Source organism: Coregonus lavaretus, assembly GCF_964263955.1.
Source record: "Coregonus lavaretus genome assembly, chromosome: 3".
NCBI lineage: Eukaryota > Metazoa > Chordata > Actinopteri > Salmoniformes > Salmonidae > Coregonus > Coregonus lavaretus.
Window position 1 is genome coordinate 11619790 of NC_139990.1, and position 19184 is coordinate 11638973.

The 19184-nt window shown below is 43.3% G+C and overlaps 1 protein-coding gene across 1 annotated transcript in view; it reads left to right on the forward strand.

Moving 5' to 3' along the window:
* Positions 1-17016, forward strand: part of sdc3 (syndecan 3) — a 36042-nt gene extending 19026 nt beyond the window's left edge. The window contains exons 2-5 of the mRNA XM_084157522.1: positions 9804-9885; positions 12148-12920; positions 13334-13538; positions 14419-17016. Of these exons, the coding sequence (XP_084013648.1) occupies positions 9804-9885; positions 12148-12920; positions 13334-13538; positions 14419-14585 (1227 nt within the window). The 3' untranslated portion in view covers positions 14586-17016. The remainder of the gene's footprint in view (positions 1-9803; positions 9886-12147; positions 12921-13333; positions 13539-14418) is intronic.
* Positions 17017-19184: the final 2168 nt, after the last annotated feature.

Below are 19184 nucleotides of genomic sequence, written 5' to 3' on the forward strand. Positions count from 1 at the left end.
TCCTCAGTTAGCCAGCCTGGTTTCTGTTTCAGAAACATTTTTGAATGGGTTTGACCTTCCAAAATGTATTGTGACCTGAGCTGACCAGGCATTGCCAAACTCCAATTGCAAACTAAGATGGGTGCGGCCCATTTTGTTACGTTTTTGTTCGTTTTGGTCTTCAACAGGGTTTTTTCCGGCTGTTCGTGCACACACCATTTTTTCTTGAGACAAGTCGAAGTTCGGTAGCCAAAGTCTACGCCCCTTCGTCTGTGATTAAATCAACAGTACTACTCCTAGTAGGAGTGGGAACGTGAAGTGTTTGTTTTCATGCACATTTTATCACTTGAGAAATACTGCACCAAACATCTTAGTTAGATGTAAATTGCACGACTAAGATCTCCTCTGCAAAAACGTCAAAGTTTATGACGATTTCTTGATTTATCTTAGATTAATTCAGACTGTTTTTGGCTATGTTGTTGCTGCAGTGGCTCAAGAGGGACAAACAACAGTATTATTGCCACTTTTTTCTCATTTTTCAATCGAAGGTCTTCAGAGAGTATGCGAGCACAGACGTTCGCTTCGCCTAGCCCTCCCTGCTAGGTGCAAACTGAACCTATGTATGCCGAGTTAAACTACCATCGCTGTTACAGGATTCTCTCTGTCCCCTAACTCTACCTTGACAGGATTAAGATACTGGTCCCTCTGAAACTTGGTTTTGATGCCAAGTGTATGTGTGTGCGTGCGAAGGGTTTCTGTGTTAATCTCTGCTGAAGGTGGCAGGTGTCTAAACGAGGTCATCACCTGGTAACCCAATCTCTCTGTCACACTCCTCACATACACCTCCTCTCTTTCTTTTTACATTTTTAGCCATTTAGCAGACGCTCTTATCCAGAGCGACTTACAGGAGCAATTAGGGTAAAGTGCCTTGGGCACATCGACAGATTTTTCACTTAGTCGTCTCAGGGATTCGAACCAGCGTCCTTTCGGTTACTGGCCCAACAGTCTTAACCGCTAGGCTACCTGCCGCCCATTCTTTCTCTCTCGAACTTCCTGACCAAGCCTGGCTGCCACTCAAGTCAACCAGCTGTCTTAGACAGGAGAGGAATGGGGGAGAGATGGATGCAGAGAGAGGGTTGAGTCTGTGATGGGCACAGGAAAATATGGCAAATGTACCTTTTCTAAATGTGCTAGTCCACTCACTGAAGCTCAGCATGGTGCAACACCAAGGTTGTGGATTTGATTCCCGCTTGGGCCACATACAGTATACATTGCCTTCAGAAAGTATTCACACCCTTTGACTTTTTCCACATTTTGTTGTGTTACAGCCTGAATTTAAAATTGATTGAATTTAGATTTTGTGTCACTGATCTACACACAATATCCCATAATGTCAAAGTGGAATTATGTTTTTAGAATAAAATAAAATAAATGAAAAGATGAAATGTCTTGAGTCAATAAGTATTCAACCCCTTTGTTATGGCAAGCCTAAATAAGTTCAGGAGTAAAAATGTACTTAACAAGTCAGATAATAAGATGCATGGACTAACTCTGGGGGCAATAATAGTGTTTCACATTATTTTTGAATGACTACCTCATCTCTGTACCCCACACATACAATTATCTCTAAGGTCCCTCAGTCGAGCAGTGAATTTCAAGCACAGATTCTACGACAAAGACCAGGGAGGTTTTCCAATGCCTCACAAAGAAGGGCTCCTATTGCTAGATGGGTAAAAAAAAAGCAGACATTGAATATCCATTAAAGCATAGTGAAGTTATTAATTACACTTTTGTTGATGTATCAATACACCCAGTCACTATAAAGATACAGGCGTCCTTCCTAACTCAGTTGACGGAGAAGAAGGAAACCGCTCAGGGATTTTCATCATTAGGCCAATGGTGATTTTAAACCAGTTACAGTTTAATGGCTGTGATAGAAGAAAACTTAGCATGCATCAACAACATTGTAGGTACTCCACAATACTAACCTAAATGACAGAGTGAAAAGAAGGAAGCTTGTACAGAATAAAAAATATACATGCATCCTATTTGCAATAAGGCATTCAAGTTATACTGCAAAAAATGTGGCAAAGAAATGAACTTTTTGCCCCGAATGCAAAGCGTCATGTTTGGGGTAAATCCAACACAACACATCACTGAGTACCACTTCATATTTTCAAGCATGGTGGTGGCTGCATCGTGTTATGGGTATGCTTGTCATCGGCAAGGACTAGGGAGTTTTTTAGGATAGAAATAAAAGGAATAGAGTTAAGCACAGGCAAAGTCCTAGAGGAAAACCTAGATCAGTCTGCTTTACACCAGACACTGGGAGACAAATTCACCTTTCAGCAGGACAATAACCTAAAACGCAAGGCCAATTATACACTGGAGTTACTTACCAAGATGACATTAAATGTTCCTGAGTGGCCTAGTTACAGTTTTGACTTAAATCAGCTTGAACATCTATGGCAAGACTTGAAAATGACAGTCTAGCAATGATCAACAACCAACTTGACAGCGCTTGAAGAATTTAAAAAAAGAATAATGGGGAAATATTGTACAATCCAGGTTTACAAAGCTCTTAGACTTACCCAGAAAGACTGACAGCTGTAATTGCTGCCAAAGGGGATTCTAACGTGTTGACTCAGGGCAGGGGCGCAACTTTGGTTTTAGAAGTGGGGGGACATATATATATATATATATACATACATACATACATACATACATACATACATACAGTACCAGTCAAAAGTTTGGACTAACCTACTCATTCAAGGGTTTTTCTTAATTTTTACTATTTTCTACATTGTAGAATAATAGTGAAGACATCAAAACTATGAAATAACACATGGAATCATGTAGTAACCAAAGAAGATATATATATATATATATATATATATATATTTGAGATTATTCAAAGTAGCCACCCTTTGCCTTGATTTTTTTTAAAATCCAATCGGATAAACACTCCAAACAGCCTACCCGACTGCTCGGAGGCGTCCGCATGGTCCTAAAGCACACCGTTGCCTCGTTTTGTGTCACATTCCAATGATAAAACTGGCGGGGACAAAAATGCAATTTCAGAATGTGGGGGGGACATGTCCCCAGTGAAAGTTGCACCCCTGACTCAGGGGGTTGAATACCTATCTAATCAAAATATATATTAGTGTTTTATTTATTTTTAGCTTACGACACCTGGTAATCCCAGGCGGTCTCCCGTCCCAATACTAACCAGGCCCGACCCTGAGCAGGCATGTTCAGCGTGGTATGGCCACAAGCATATTTTATACCCTGTTTTAGGTCCCTTGGCTCATCTCTGCAACTCCTCAATGGGCTCGGGAGAGGCGAAGGTCAAGTCATGCGTCCTCCGAAACATGACCCTCCTGGCCGCCTACTTTTTATCACACTGTTCGCTTAACCCGGATGTCAGCCACACCAATGTGTCGGAGGAAACATCGCTCGACTGACGACCGGAGTCACCATATTACTACACCTATAAACACAATGGCTTGAGGCAATCATAAAGCACTAAACCAGAGCATGCAGTTATCAGGAACACAAAATAATAGGCTTGAGCTGGGACCGGACAACAGTTGTGCACGTCAACAGTTATTGAGTTCACACATATGCAAAGTATTGACATAGATGCACTAGCCCCTAGTTCTGTGTAGCAGACTGTGTGTTATGGAGAGCTCATATTTATTTTGAGGTGAATCACAGTTTAGCTCCCTGTCTCTGTGAGAGAGAGCTTGGGGGCTGGTTGACCTAGCAGGATCTACCTGTTAGAAACCAGAAAAACACACACACACGCACGCATAAACACACACACTGGAAAACAGCCACGACCGGAAAAGTCTGGACATAAAATAACACGTAATTCAGACAGCAATGTATAACCACAGTTAACTTCAAAAACAAAATGGCTTATTCTAGACTGGAGGGTGCAACGTCATGGAACCAAATGGCCAGATAGAAATGTGTTGTGTAGAACGGATATGATTCACTGGCATGTCGAATTTCTGCTCTATACACTACAGTTCTATCTGCTACAATCTACACATTACAGCTCATTGAATAAGGGTGGGTTTACTGAGTCAAGAGGGGTAGAACTATGTCACAAAACAGGATGAGAGTTAGCCAGCTAACTTTCCTAAACATTCTGAAAGAACACCATAAGTTTGACTTGAAACAAAGACTGACTTGTATGTAACAACCCAGGAGTTAGCTGGCACACTTTACTTTTCTCATCATGCTTTTAACATACAGTGGGGGAAAAAAGTATTTAGTCAGCCACCAATTGTGCAAGTTCTCCCACTTAAAAAGATGAGAGAGGCCTGTAATTTTCATCATAGGTACACGTCAACTATGACAGACAAAATGAGAAAAAAAAATCACATTGTAGGATTTTTAATGAATTTATTTGCAAATTATGGTGGAAAATAAGTATTTGGTTACCTACAAACAAGCAAGATTTCTGGCTCTCACAGACCTGTAACTTCTTCTTTAAGAGGCTCCTCTGTCCTCCACTCGTTATCAGTATAAAAGACACCTGTCCACAACCTCAAACAGTCACACTCCAAACTCCACTATGGCCAAGACCAAAGAGCTGTCAAAGGACACCAGAAACAAAATTGTAGACCTGCACCAGGCTGGGAAGACTGAATCTGCAATAGGTAAGCAGCTTGGTTTGAAGAAATCAACTGTGGGAGCAATTATTAGGAAATGGAAGACATACAAGACCACTGATAATCTCCCTCGATCTGGGGCTCCATGCAAGATCTCACCCCGTGGGGTCAAAATGATCACAAGAACGGTGAGCAAAAATCCCAGAACCACACGGGGGGACCTAGTGAATGACCTGCAGAGAGCTGGAACCAAAGTAACAAAGCCTACCATCAGTAACACACTACGCCGCCAGGGACTCAAATCCTGCAGTGCCAGACGTGTCCCCCTGCTTAAGCCAGTACATGTCCAGGCCCGTCTGAAGTTTGCTAGAGTGCATTTGGATGATCCAGAAGAGGATTGGGAGAATGTCATATGGTCAGATGAAACCAAAATATAACTTTTTGGTAAAAACTCAACTCGTCGTGTTTGGAGGACAAAGAATGCTGAGTTGCATCCAAAGAACACCATACCTACTGTGAAGCATGGGGGTGGAAACATCATGCTTTGGGGCTGTTTTTCTGCAAAGGGACCAGGATGACTGATCCATGTAAAGGAAAGAATGAATGGGGCCATGTATCGTGAGATTTTGAGTGAAAACCTCCTTCCATCAGCAAGGGCATTGAAGATGAAACGTGGCTGGGTCTTTCAGCATGACAATGATCCCAAACACACCGCCCGGGCAACAAAGGAGTGGCTTCGTAAGAAGCATTTCAAGGTCCTGGAGTGGCCTAGCCAGTCTCCAGATCTCAACCCCATAGAAAATCTTTGGAGGTAGTTGAAAGTCTGTGTTGCCCAGCGACAGCCCCAAAACATCACTGCTCTAGAGGAGATCTGCATGGAGGAATGGGCCAAAATACCAGCAACAGTGTGTGAAAACCTTGTGAAGACTTACAGAAAACGTTTGACCTGTGTCATTGACAACAAAGGGTATATAACAAAGTATTGAGAAACTTTTGTCATTGACCAAATACTTATTTTCCACCATAATTCGCAAATAAATTCATAAAAAATCCTACAATATGATTTTCTGGATTCTTTTTCTCATTTTGTCTGTCATAGTTGACGTGTACCTATGATGAAAATTACAGGCCTCTCTCATCTTTTTAAGTGGGAGAACTTGCACAATTGGTGGCTGACTAAATACTTTTTTCCCCCACTGTATTTGTTACACTTCAAGATATATTTATAAGACATTATAAGAACGTCATACATGCTCATGACAAGTCGTACATTAATTATAACTGCATCATAATGCATTGTATGCATGCGTGTCCAGCTCTCACAGTGGTGTGTTAACTACCCTGCGTTGTGTAGCGTATATGTCCTTCTGTTTTTAGCTGACTTTCCTGATTGTCTGTGTGCAGACAAACTGCAGCCTCTGCTGTAATCGCCACCCAAAATCACATAACACACTTACACACACACACACACCACAAACAAACCCTGTGATTACACACACATATACACACACACACACACACACTTGTTTATACGAGCACAGACACACGTATGTACATATATACACACACACACACACACACACACACACACACAGTCATTACACACAGAGTAACACACTCCAGAAGTAGGTCATACCATACATTTACATTTGTAATATGCGCTCATATATATTTACCCTCCGGATGGAGAGACATTACTGTAGAAGGATAAACATAGAGGATACATATATAAACAATTATATAGACATGCATCTCTCTCTGTTCTCTCTCTCTCTCATACACATCATAAACAAACACAGACATAACCTACATGCTTACTCAGACTGAACACAGAGGAAAACAAAGCAGGCGTGAGACACAGTGCATCTGTGTTCTGCTTGTGTGTGTGTGTGTGTGTAATCAGGGGTGGTATGTGAGAGGCTTCTTCAAGGGACAGTCTCCCAGCTAGCCTGAGGAGGAGGGGAAAGATGCGGGGATGGGAGGAGAGGAAGGAGGGGGTTGTTGACACAGCTCCAATAACAATCAGAGAAAGATTGAGAGAGAGGGTGTGGGAGAGAGAGATAAAGGGAGAAGGAGGGATAGATAAGGGAGAAAAACAGATGAAAGGAAAGATAAAGGGAGAGCGATGAAGGGCGAGAGAGCTGAAGGAGAGAAACAGTCTGTTTTTAACTTGTTTTTGGGTTGTTTATTGGTGTTACATAACTCCTGCCTATTTAGTTACAGTTGTGTGTGTGTGTGTGTGTGTGTGTGTGTGTGGTTGCCTCACTGTGGGATATGGGAATTTCTGTAAAAGGCAGAGGTTGCTCCTAGCAACGGGCCTCATTGTAAAACCAATCCTTGCTATAGACGCGCACACACACACACACACACACACACACACACTGCCACCATGAACGGTTTGAGATGTCTTTTCAGCACTTTAAAATGCTGGCTGATCGTTGGGTTTGCTCGTAACAGTAGCCGCGACCCTGCAATAAAAGAAAGGTTCAGTCTACTTTCAGACTACCTACTTTCAGACTACCTACTTTCAGACTACCTACTTTCAGACTACCTACTCTCAGACTACCTACTTTCAGACTACCTACTTTCAGACTACCTACTTTCAGACTACCTACTCTCAGACTACCTACTTTCAGACTACCTACTTTCAGACTTCCAGACGCCCATATGAATGTTGTTTCTCTACAGACCTGCTAAGAGAATCAAAACAACATTTAGTAGTTTTCCAATTTCTAAAGAACTTTAATTTCAACCTACACTACTACATTCTCTTTCAATCTCTTATAGTTATATATTTTAGTTCTATCTCTCAGAGCTAGTGCTGAGTTATTAAACAACTAATTGACCAACGTCGGTTCAATTAGTTGAATTCCATTTAGTTCTTTTTTTGTGTGAGCTCAGCACGCCGTTTCTCTAGAGAAATCAAATCATTCACGAGATAAATTAAATCAAGAACTACTGTATGTGGGACGCTGGGAGTTTCCATTAGGCAAATATGCAACCTAGTTCAGCGCAGAAACATGGTTATTAACTACAATGACCATAATCCATTGCACCTGTTCTTCCCGGCTTGGACAGAGAAGGATAGCCTACACACAGACTGCATAAGAGAGGAATGTACAGACGAGGGTTAGAGACCGTTGGTGAGGTAGCTCTGCCCGATTGATAGTTGTAGAAGTTAGGGCATACATTCAAGACTGCGAATTACTATGTACTTTGAAGAACTAGTCAAATGATTTTGTCAGACAGCTCTGCAGCGTACTTAGGCAGCTACTAGCCTAGCTAAATAGGATGACTCAAAGACGGTACAGTATGGGGAGCACAGAGATAATGTTAGATGGTTGTCTGGCTGGCTGAGATGAGATGATGACTTTAAGGAATAAAAAATTAAAAGGTCATCAAATAGAAATGAAGAAATACGTATACACAACTGAAATATTTCATTTTTCATAGTAATTTCCTCTTTCTATTGATGTCTACCCAATGTGGACCTGACAGAGACAATGGAATGTTTTCAATATTTTGGCATTTGAATGTTCACTATTTGTGGCTTTGGAATTTCCATTAAAAATCTCAAATCACTTTAAAGTCATTATTTCCTAATGCATTTCATGTTTAAAAAAGTATCAAAAACTACATTGAAAAAACAAGATACTTTTTTATTAACCCAAACCGACCTCAAAAAGCACTAATCGCTCAGAGAAAATCTATTCCCTCTAGTGCACTACTACTATAAGTAAAACACAGTGCATCAGAAGTAGTGCACTATAGAGGAAATAACACTACTTCTGACCAAATGTAGGACAATATACAGGGAATAGGGTGCCATAAGTAGTGCACTATGGAGTGAATAGGGTTCCAGTTGAGTTTGGTTCTAGTACTGTCCATAGTGAAGCAAGAAGTGCCACACTGAGGTCAGGTTTCTAGTTTCTACATTCCATGATGGTTTAATTTGCTTTCAGTGGCATCAAGTTTCCTTTGTGTTTCCTGGAGGCAGAGAGAGCAGTGGGATTACAATAGCTACCTAGCACTGTCTGTCTGTCTGTCTGTGTTTCTTCCTTCCTGCCTGCCTGCCAGCCAGAGGTTGACTTTAAGATAAGATATGATGACTGTTAACACAACAGTTTATAGTAAACAGTAGGCAGCTAGCTGATAGTACTACAGTAATTATCCAAACAAAACCTACCGTATCTACCCTGAACCTACCGTATCTACCCTGAAACTACCGTATCTACCCTGAAACTACCGTATCTACCCTGAACCTACCGTATCTACCCTGAACCACCCCACATCTCTCCAAGTCACCCCATATGTAACATGTCCTCAGCCGTAAGGGACTTAACCGTTTTGGGGAAGGTCAGAGATGGTGGATGTGAGGACATTCAGGCCGGCGGGAGCTCACCCTGATCCTGTCACCTTTCTCTTGACCTAAGCCTGGGGTCGCTAGGTTATCACAGCACGACCACAGGACCAGACAGTAGCGTAAATCCCAGTTAAAAGTCAAACACAGTGCACAGCTTGTTTATCTGCGTTTGTTTGAATCCCAGTTTGTTTCAAAATGTAGATGAGCCGTTCTAATGTTATCTACCTGGATTATTGTGGTGTACTATGGCTGTGGTGTTTATGGTTTTATGCTGGTATTGAAACGTCCCTCTCATCGTTAGCTTTTTTTCTGACTGTATGTAACTCTCATGTGAAACAGTGTTTTCTGGGCTGTTTAAAAGTATGACACACATTGTTATGTATCCCACATCCACTTATTGAGATTACCAACAAACAACTCTTCTCATCTCTAAGCCATTATAGAGCTAAAAACAACGTTGGCCTGCCAAACTTTCAGCTTTGGTTTAGACACTACAATAGTACTTATACTCAACTCAATAGTGGTCAGTTATAAAACTCAATAGAACTCAGTCTGGCAGTCTCTCGTGAGACTGTTAATGGAAGCTAATGGTCCATCTCTCTCTTCTTTTCTCTTCTCTTCTCTTTTCTAGTCTCTCTCTCTCTCTCTCTCTCTCTCTCTGTGTGTGTATCTCTCATCTTCTTTTTTACTAATGGATAGGTTCTCTCTCTGGCTTTATAATTTTGAAAGTAGTCTGTCATCTAACTACGTTTTCTATGATTGATGAAATGGACAAAATAAACAAACAGGGCGTCTGTCTAGAAAATAACCTCTCTCTCTTTTCTTTCTCTCTCCAGGGTCAGACCTGGGATACAGAAGGTTCTTCTAGAGATGAGTTCTATGATGATGAAGACCTCTTCTCAGGCTCCGGATCTGGCTGTGAGTGTGTAGTGTGTAGTGTGTGTGTGTGTGTGTGTGTACATAGGCCGCCAACACGTTCAAACATGCCTATGTTAGATTGTGTGTGTGTGAACATTCTCTGCAGCCTGTTGGTTTAAGAGGTGACAGCTGCTGTGTTTACAGTGCCTTGCAAAAGTATTCATCCCCCTGGCGTTTGTCCTATTTTGTTGCATTACAACCTGTAATTTAAATGGATTTTTATTTGGATTTCATGTAATGGACATACACAAAATAGTCCAAATTCGTGAAGTGAAATGAAAAAAATTCAATAACGGAAAAGTGGTGCGTGCATATGTATTCACCCCTTTTGCTATGAAGCCCCTAAATAAGATCTGGTGCAACCAATTACCTTCAGAAGTCACATAATTAGTTAGATTGCACACAGTTGGACTTTATTTAAGTGTCACATGATATGTCACATGATCTCAGTATATATACACCTGTTCTGAAAGGCCCCAGAGTCTGCAACACCACTAAGCAAGGGGCACCACCAAGCAAGCGGCACCATGAAGACCAAGGAGCTCTCCAAACAGGTCAAGGACAAAGTTGTGGAGAAGTACAGATCAGGGTTATCCGAAACTTTGAACATCCCACGGAGCACCATTAAATCCATTATTAAAAAATTGAAAGAATATGGCACCACAACAAACCTGCCAAGAGAGGGTCGCCCACCAAAACTCACGGACCAGGCAAGGAGGGCATTAATCAGAGAGGCAACAAAGAGACCAAATATAACCCTGAAGGAGCTGCAAAGCCCAACAGCGGAGATTGGAGGATCTGTCCATAGGACCACTTTAAGCTGTACACTCCACGGAGCTGGGCTTTAAGGAAGAGTGGCCAGAAAAAAAGCCATTGCTTAAAGAAAAAAATAAGCTAACACGTTTGGTGTTCGCCAAAATGCATGTGGGAGACTCCACAAACATACGGGAGAAGGTACTCTGGTCAGATGAGACTAAAATTGAGCTTTTTGGCCATCAAGGAAAACGCTATGTCTGGCGCAAACCCAACACCTCTTATCACCCCGAGAACACCATCCCCACAGTGAAGAATGGTGGTGGCAGCATCATGCTGTGGGGATGTTTTTCATCAGCAGGGACTGGGAAACTGGTCAGAATTGAAGGAATGATGGATGGCGCTAAATACAGGGAAATTCTTGAGGGAAACCTGTTTCAGTCTTCCAGATATTTGAGACTGGGACGGAGGTTCACCTTCCAGCAGGACAATGACCCTAAGCATACTGCTAAAGCAACACTCGAGTGGTTTAAGGGGAAACATTTAAAAACTTGGAATGGCCTATTCAAAGCCCAGACCTCAATCCAATTGAGAATCTGTGGTATGACTTAAAGATTGCTGTACACCAGCGGAACCCATCCAACTTGAAGGAGCTGGAGCAGTTTTGCCTTGAAGAATGGGCAAAGATCCCAGTGGCTAGATGTGCCAAGCTTATAGAGACATATACCCCAAGAGACTTGCAGCTGTAATTGAGGTAAAAGGTGGCTCTACAAAGTATTGACTTTGGGGGGTGAATAGTTATGCAAGTGTTCTGTTTTTTAGTCTTATTTCTTGTTTGTTTCACAATAAAAAATATTTTGCATCTTCAAAGTGGTAGGCATGTTGTGTAAATCAAATGATACAAACCCCCCAAAAATCCATTTTAATTCCAGGTTGTAAGGCAACAAAATAGGAAAAATACCAAGGGGGTGAATACTTTCGCAAGCCACTATAAATCTGCAGCTCTGACTCCCAACCCCAAATCTGAGGTCAAACTAAACACAGGGACTACATGCACATAAACGCACACGTACACGCCGTGCATTAACCAAACACAGGAACTGAACACACACACTCAGACTGAACGCGCGCACACACCCCCCCAGTAGCCAGGCCTTCACCCAGATTAAGTGATTTTATTTACTGTAATCTGATTACAGACAGCAGATCAGATGATCTAATGCAGACAGGCCATTGTGTGTGTGTTTAGTTTACGTATGTGTGTTCGGTTTCTGTGTCCCGTTCCCGTGTTTGATTAATGCACGTGCGTGTGCGTGTGTAGCATTACCTCCATAACTCTTGTTGTAAGAGGCCTTTGTTTGTTTCAGATTAGCTTCTATGACTGTATTTAGCCATTCTATCTCTGTTTCTCGCTCTTCCTCTCTCGTTTCCTCTCACTCTGATACATTTTTTGTTCATATTTAGTTTAACAATGAATCCCTCTCCTTCCCTCTTTCTTTCTCTCCATAGTTCCAGAGATGAAGGTCAACCCTACAGCGGTGGGTGTGTCTTTCACCACTGAGGAGCCCCTCCCCCTTTCCACCACCCAGGCCACTGGCCCCGCCCCCTCGGCCCCACCTGCAGCCGAGCCCAATCCCAACCCTGACGCTCTCCCCACCCCACTACCCACTGAGGGAGAGGGGGAGAGTGGGGTAGAGTGGGAGAGGGGGAGGGAGAGGGAGAGGGAAAGAGAGAGAGTAAGGGAGATGGAGCGGGAGAGAGAACGAGAGCGAGAGAGGGAAAGAGAGAGGGAGAGAGAAAAGGAGAGGGATAGAGAACGAGAAAGAGAGAGGCAACGGGAAATAGAGAGGGAACGAGAAAGAGAACGTGAAAGAGAAAGAGCGAGAGCCGCCCAGACTACCATCTCACCCCACGGCGCTGCGGCTGTTCCCATGGTGACCACCAGCACAGCGACGCCTCTGGCGGAGAGCGCGGCACCCTCTAGTGGTGTGGAGGACCTGGTCACCACAGAAGAGGACGAGGATGTCTACCTGTCCCCAGACCCCACCACCAGTATGCCTATGGAGACCACTACGGAAGAAGAAGAAGAGGAAGAAGTGACCACTGCAGAGACAGAGACCACACCCCTCCCAGAGACAACAGCTCCACCCATTACGACTGGCCCAGCCTTAACTGAGAGGTCTAGCTCCGCCCCCTTCAAGCCCAGGGTTCTGGTGACCACGCCTACTAAAGCCGCGCCCACAGAGATGAGCACACGCCCACAGCAGCCTTCTACGACAATGGTGTGTGTTTGTGTGTATCCTGTGTGTATTTATCCATCACGTGGAGTGAGAAATGCAGGTGGTCCTCGTTAGTAGGATCGTTAATGATTAATTACATGATTATCATCCAGCTAAATAGAGACAATGTGACATTTATTTGGGTTCTCTATCTGATGTGTTGAGTGAACTGACATGGTAATTGTGTGTTTCTCTCTCTCTCTCACTCTTGCCACCTTTCTTTATTTTGCGCTCTCTCTCTCTCTCTCTCTCTCTCTCTCTCTCTCTCTCTCTCTCTCTCTCTCTCTCTCTCTCTCTCTCTCTCTCTCTCTCTCTCTCTCTCTCTCTCTCTCTCTCTCTCTCTCTCTCTCTCTCTCTCTCTCTCTCTCTCTCTCTGGCTCTCTCTCTCTCTCTGGCTCTCTCTGGCTCTCTCTCAGAATAATGAGTTAGGGGTTAATGGACCCAGTGGAGACTTTGAGATCCGGGAGGAGGACCGTCGCCAGGGCAACGAGGTTGTTGGGCGTGGCCGTGGCATGGAGACTGGGGCAGAACCTGATCTGATTGGCAACACAATTAACACAGGAAGTTCTGCCGCTCAACTTCCTCAGAAGAACATCCTGGAGAGGAAGGAGGTTCTGATAGGTAAGGACACACACACTTATTTAACACTGTCTGTCGATCTGTCTGAAAAATTAAACCACCCATAGCAAACCTTTCCCTCTTCTAGTATATCTCACTCCATCTCTCTCTTTCTCGCCGTATTCTTCTGACGGGGCGTAACCGTTCTGTCTTTATTCTGATTGGCTGTCTGTCTCTCCCCCAGCCATTCTGATTGCTTGCCTGCTGGCGGTGGTTTTCGCTGACTTCGTGGTGATCGGTAAAGAGCAGGAGTCAAAGCAGGCTAACTGTGTCCTTAGTGTGTCTGTGCCCTGGACACACATGCTGTTAGTGTGTTGTAGTGTGTGTAGGAACAGTAGCCCACACATGATTTGTGTGTCTTAGTGACACAGGATCTTAATATGTAGGGACAGTCATGACACATGATGTTAGCGTGTACTATGTAGATACTATGTAACAACACACAGCTTTGGGTATGATAGATGATAATTACAGATGTCAGATCATATGTTAGCATTGCCTGCAGTGCTTAAAGTGGTACTTGAAGATGCCGGTACTCACTAAACTCATTCAATTTACCGTACCGGGGTTATTGTATTATATTTTAATCTATTTAGATTCCCTATTCTCCAGTAGGCATATATAAGCAGTAGAAAATTAGAGACACCAGTGGTCTGTATACCAGTGGTCAGCACTAGCCCACTTCAACCACTTGCATGGCATTAGTGTATGTGTCTCTGTGTGTTCTGAATCTTTTGTCCTATTCAGAATGAGTTCTACATTGTTTGACCATATGTCTCTCTCTCTGTTTCCCCCACCCTCTTTCTTTCTCTCTCTCCCTTCCTCCCGCTCTGTCTCTCCCACCCTCTCCTCGCCATCCCTTCCTCTATCTCTCCCTCCACAGCGGTGATAGTGGGAGGCGTGGTGGGGGCCCTGTTCGCAGCGTTCCTGGTCATGCTGCTGGTGTACAGGATGAAGAAGAAGGATGAAGGCAGCTACACGCTGGAGGAACCCAAGCAGGCCACTGTCACCTACCAGAAAGCTGACAAACAGGAGGAGTTCTACGCATAACACAGAGAGAGAGAGAGAGAGATGTTTATCACTCCAGCTCCCTTCCCATCCTGTCGCTTCACCTCTCCTTCCCATCCTTCCCCCCCTCTCTTCTCTCCTATGCTCCTGTCCTCCATGCCAGTTGTTCCTGAGAGTGCCCGTCTCTCCGTGGACTCAGAAATTTCTTTAAAAAATATAAATAAAATAAAAAGAACAGTTTGAAAAAAAAATACATAAACACATGATACACACAAATGTTTTAGTTTTTTTAAGTAAATGTTGTTATTGATATTATGATTCTTGTTCTGATGATGTAATGAACTGATTATTTTGTAAAAACACAAGCTCTTATCCAGTGTTCCAGCACAATACTCTAGTGTCTGTTCCACGAAGCGAATGAGCCAAGAGAAAGAGGGATGGGGGAGAAGAAGGGAGAGAGACAGAGACAAACAGAGGAGGAAGGAGAGGGTGTCATCTGATTGGCCACACAGACACTGGGGTCGAAGGTTAGAGGAAAGGTCTCTATTGTAGTGCCTTCCATCGTCCTGGTGCTCACTCTCTCTCTCTCACACACACACACACACACACACACACACGGCTTGGACCCCTCTCTCTGTGCTTGGCCAATCGGAGTAGGGGAACCCTCCCACAACGCTCTGACAACCTCAGGACAACGTTGTGGCAACATTCACTGGTAGTTAGCAAGGGATTCTAACCAGGGATATAGTGGTAAATAAAATGGTGGGTAAACAAACCGCTGGGGTAACATAAACGTTAGCTAATGCTAACAACGCTACCTGATCGTAGTAGTTGTGTATACACTGTTCACCAAGTAAAGGGGTGTTTAAACAACAGATTACGAGTGTTTACCCTCCACTACATCCCTGGGTCGTATTCATTAGGCACCAAACGAAGAAAACAGACAAACAGGGAGAGGGACTACCTGGACTTGTCCAATAAATGCTAATTTCCGTATTCCATTGCAAAACGTTTTACAACGTTTTCCGTTGTGTGTCAATGAATATGACCCTGGTGCTGTATGCTAACACAAAGGTGATTAGTTATGGATAGTAATAATCAATAATATATCAATGTTCTGGGCTGGTTGGTAAATAATAATGATAATAATACTCGAACGAACGAGAAGATGTGTATTTAGCGGTCTCAAAGGTTTATATGTAAATATCATTGTTTGAAAAACTTTTTCTGTCGTTGTCACTAACCATTCGCATGATCACCATTTCTATATCACGTCAATCTGTGGAGCTGTGCTCTCAACACACACACACACACACAAGTACGCGCTCACACACTTAAGCGTATATACACACGCACATGCAAGCACGCTCACACACAAATATATCACCTGCGCTTCATTGACTAAATATATATATATATAAATCATATCACCCACTAAACATTATCATCATTCTCATCACACAAGGTGGTTTCAGTACGTTATTAATAAGTGATCGATCAGTTGCTGGTTGGTTAGTGTTTGGTCCGTTGTGTAAAGGCATAAGTGAGTATCCATCCAATCCCCTGCATGCTCGCTCTTTCACTTCCATTGGCTGTCTGTTTGGGGATGGGCTGATCTTTGGGACTGTGAGGGAGGGGCTTACGATGCTGAAAGTGACTCTTCAAGTAGAAGTTGTCCATCGGTAGGTGTGGGGACAGGAGTTGGGGTGGGGGCTGTGCTTTCTATCTAAGATTGTAACAATAACCAACACACCAGTACGACTGGACTAGTAGCTTCTAATATATTCAGTACTGTAGAACAACTGCATGGGAGTCAAACTATACTAGTCTGTGTGTGTGTGTGTGTGAGGGGTGTGTTCTGAGAGGAATGTACTGTGGGCAGGTGTGTATTTTACCTGCTCCAGCAGTTCTGACGCTCTTCCATAGTCAGGTAGTCACACCTGTACCCCTACCCCTGTGTGTGTGTACACCTCACCTGCTTTGCCCCCTCTTTTTTAAGCAGTGAACACCTCCCTCTTATTTCACATCTGACTCTTGTGTAGACGTGTGTGTAGGTCCTGTTCATTGCTAAATGTGGGGCTAGTCTGCTTTTTCACACACAATCTGTCACTCACGGTCTGTTTGTCTGTAGCAGGACTGACTGACATCACAGACAGAACTGACCTGAACTGTCTTTTCTAAACTTACCTTCCAACTGTTAACGTGTGTTTGTACCCATATAAGTCTGCATAGCCAAATAAGAGAGGTGTGTGTGCGAGTGTGTGTGGGAGTGTGTGTGTGTGTGTGCCAAGTTGGTGGAAGGCCACACCACACTGTTTGCTGTTACCCATCCTGTTTTTATACATTTGCATTTTTTAAGGCTGTTTCTGTCATTGGCTGCTGGGTGCCGGGAGGCGGACCTCTGCGCCACGGCCCTGCCACTAATTTGCCACTCTGTTCCAAATAAAAGACCTCATTGGTTAACACACTGTCATCTGTGATTTTATTGGCTGAGGGTATGGGGTGGGTAGGGGGGTGGAACATGAGGGGACTAATGGTGTTGCGAGCTCTGTATAGTTCAGATAAAATAGAAATATCACATATAGAACAGACAAATATATCTCTGACACCCTAAATCTCAAATCATTAGCCCCTACCTCCTAGTGCCTAACCATTTTAGTAGATCTGAGAGGATTGGAATGGTGTAGGCAGGTACTATTCTAGACAGACACTCCTTCAGTCTACACCAATCCAATGCTTTTACATCCTAGAGGAGGAGTGTAAGTGTGCACAGTACATTTCAGGGAGAGGCAGGGGGGAGAATGGGAGGGTTTATCGTGTAATACATGGATGGAGTGTTGCTGGCTGGGTGATGCTGTGCACTCCGCCCTCTGCTGTTTGACTATGGTGTTACATCCCAGTCGCCACATACCTCCCTGAAGCTACAGAATCTGTACTGGGCTGATTCACTGGGGAAGGGGAGAGAAAGGAAGATGTATTGGTGTTGCTGCTAGTGCTTGCTGTACTTGATTCTTTGTGAATCATGTAACTATATATTATAGAGATGTGAAGGGAATTAAGTGGTGTTGGGTAGCCAGTTACAGTAACTGGGTTGGAGTCAATGGAGCTGAGCTCCCTCTCGTGGGTGACATGTTACTACTACAGCATCACAAACACATTATTGTAGGCCTACCATATTTGCACTTTACAGCTGTAGAACTGACCCCCCATATGAGTAACACGTTTCAACATAAGCTAGCCATAAGGTCCCTGCATACCCCCTAGATAAAAATACTAATACATCTGTTAGACCCATCACCATTGCCTTGAATGCCAGCAAACGTTTGAAGGGTGTCTTGTCTCTGAATTGATAGAGGAACTGGCTGGCCATATCAGTGTAGATTTTTTTTTTTTACAATAATTATCTGAATTTCATTTTGTTTTCATATTATGGAGCTAGTTCATGCATAGCATTACCACAACAAGGGTGCTGACATTTACACCACACCTGTGTAGTAGTGTAGGTCCCTAGGCCTATTGCGTTCTGTTCCCAGGTGTTCTGATCAATGGAATCTCCCTACTCGGGTCTGTTCGGCTCGTTGAGGACTCTCATTGGCTGATTCACCTCAACCTCTACACGTGATTGTTCTGTCTTCAACTATCTAATTTGTCAATCAACTTTATCACTGTGCAAACTCACGCATCAATTCCCTAAAAGCGTGTTTGACCTTATCCGTAAACAAATTGCTAGTTTAGAGTTTGATGCTCGTGAAAGCAGGTTCGTTATGGATGACAAGCGTGAGTCAGCGGATGATTACGGTGAGGAATAAATTAACTCATTACTTTGCAGTCGTTTAATTAATTGATTCATTGTTCAAACAGTAATTAACTTGGTCTTTCACTAATAGGTTAACTCTCCCGTCGTATCACCGAAAAACAGTATCCAAGTAGTTACAAGTGAATTTGGCCTAGCTAATAGCCTAACTTTGTTTTGTTGGATAGTTTTAATAAGATGCAGGCTGCGACTGTTTTTCATGGAGTTAACGTTATACTTTAGAAAGCTAGCTATTAGTGATGGATCAAAATGTAGGCTACATAATGAGTAAGCTACCTGGATGAAACTGGGGGAGGGTCATGCTTTTTCCAAAAAAAAATATTATTTAACTAGGCAAGTCAGTTAACAAATTCTTATTTACAATGACGGCCTACCAAAAGGCCTCCCTCCTGCGGGGGCTGGGATTAAAAATATAGGACAAAACACACATCACGACGTGAGACACCACAACACTACATAAAGAGAGACCGAAGACAACAACACAACATGGCAGCAGCACAAAGCATGGTACAAACATTATTGGGCACAAAGGGCAAGAAGGTAGAGACAACAATGGTGTCTCTACCTTCACGCGAAGCAGCCACAAGTGTCAATAAGAATGTCCATGATTCAGTCTTTGAATGAAGATCAAACTGTCCAGTTTGAGTGTTTTTTGCAGCTCGTTCCAGTCGCTAACTTCAGCGAACTGAAAAGAGGAGCGACCCAGGGATGTGTGTGCTTTGGGGACCTTTAACAGAATGTGACTGGCAGAACGGGTTTTGTATGTGGAGGATGAGGGTTGCAGTAGGTATCTCAGATAGGGGGGAGTGAAGCCTAAGAGGTTTTTA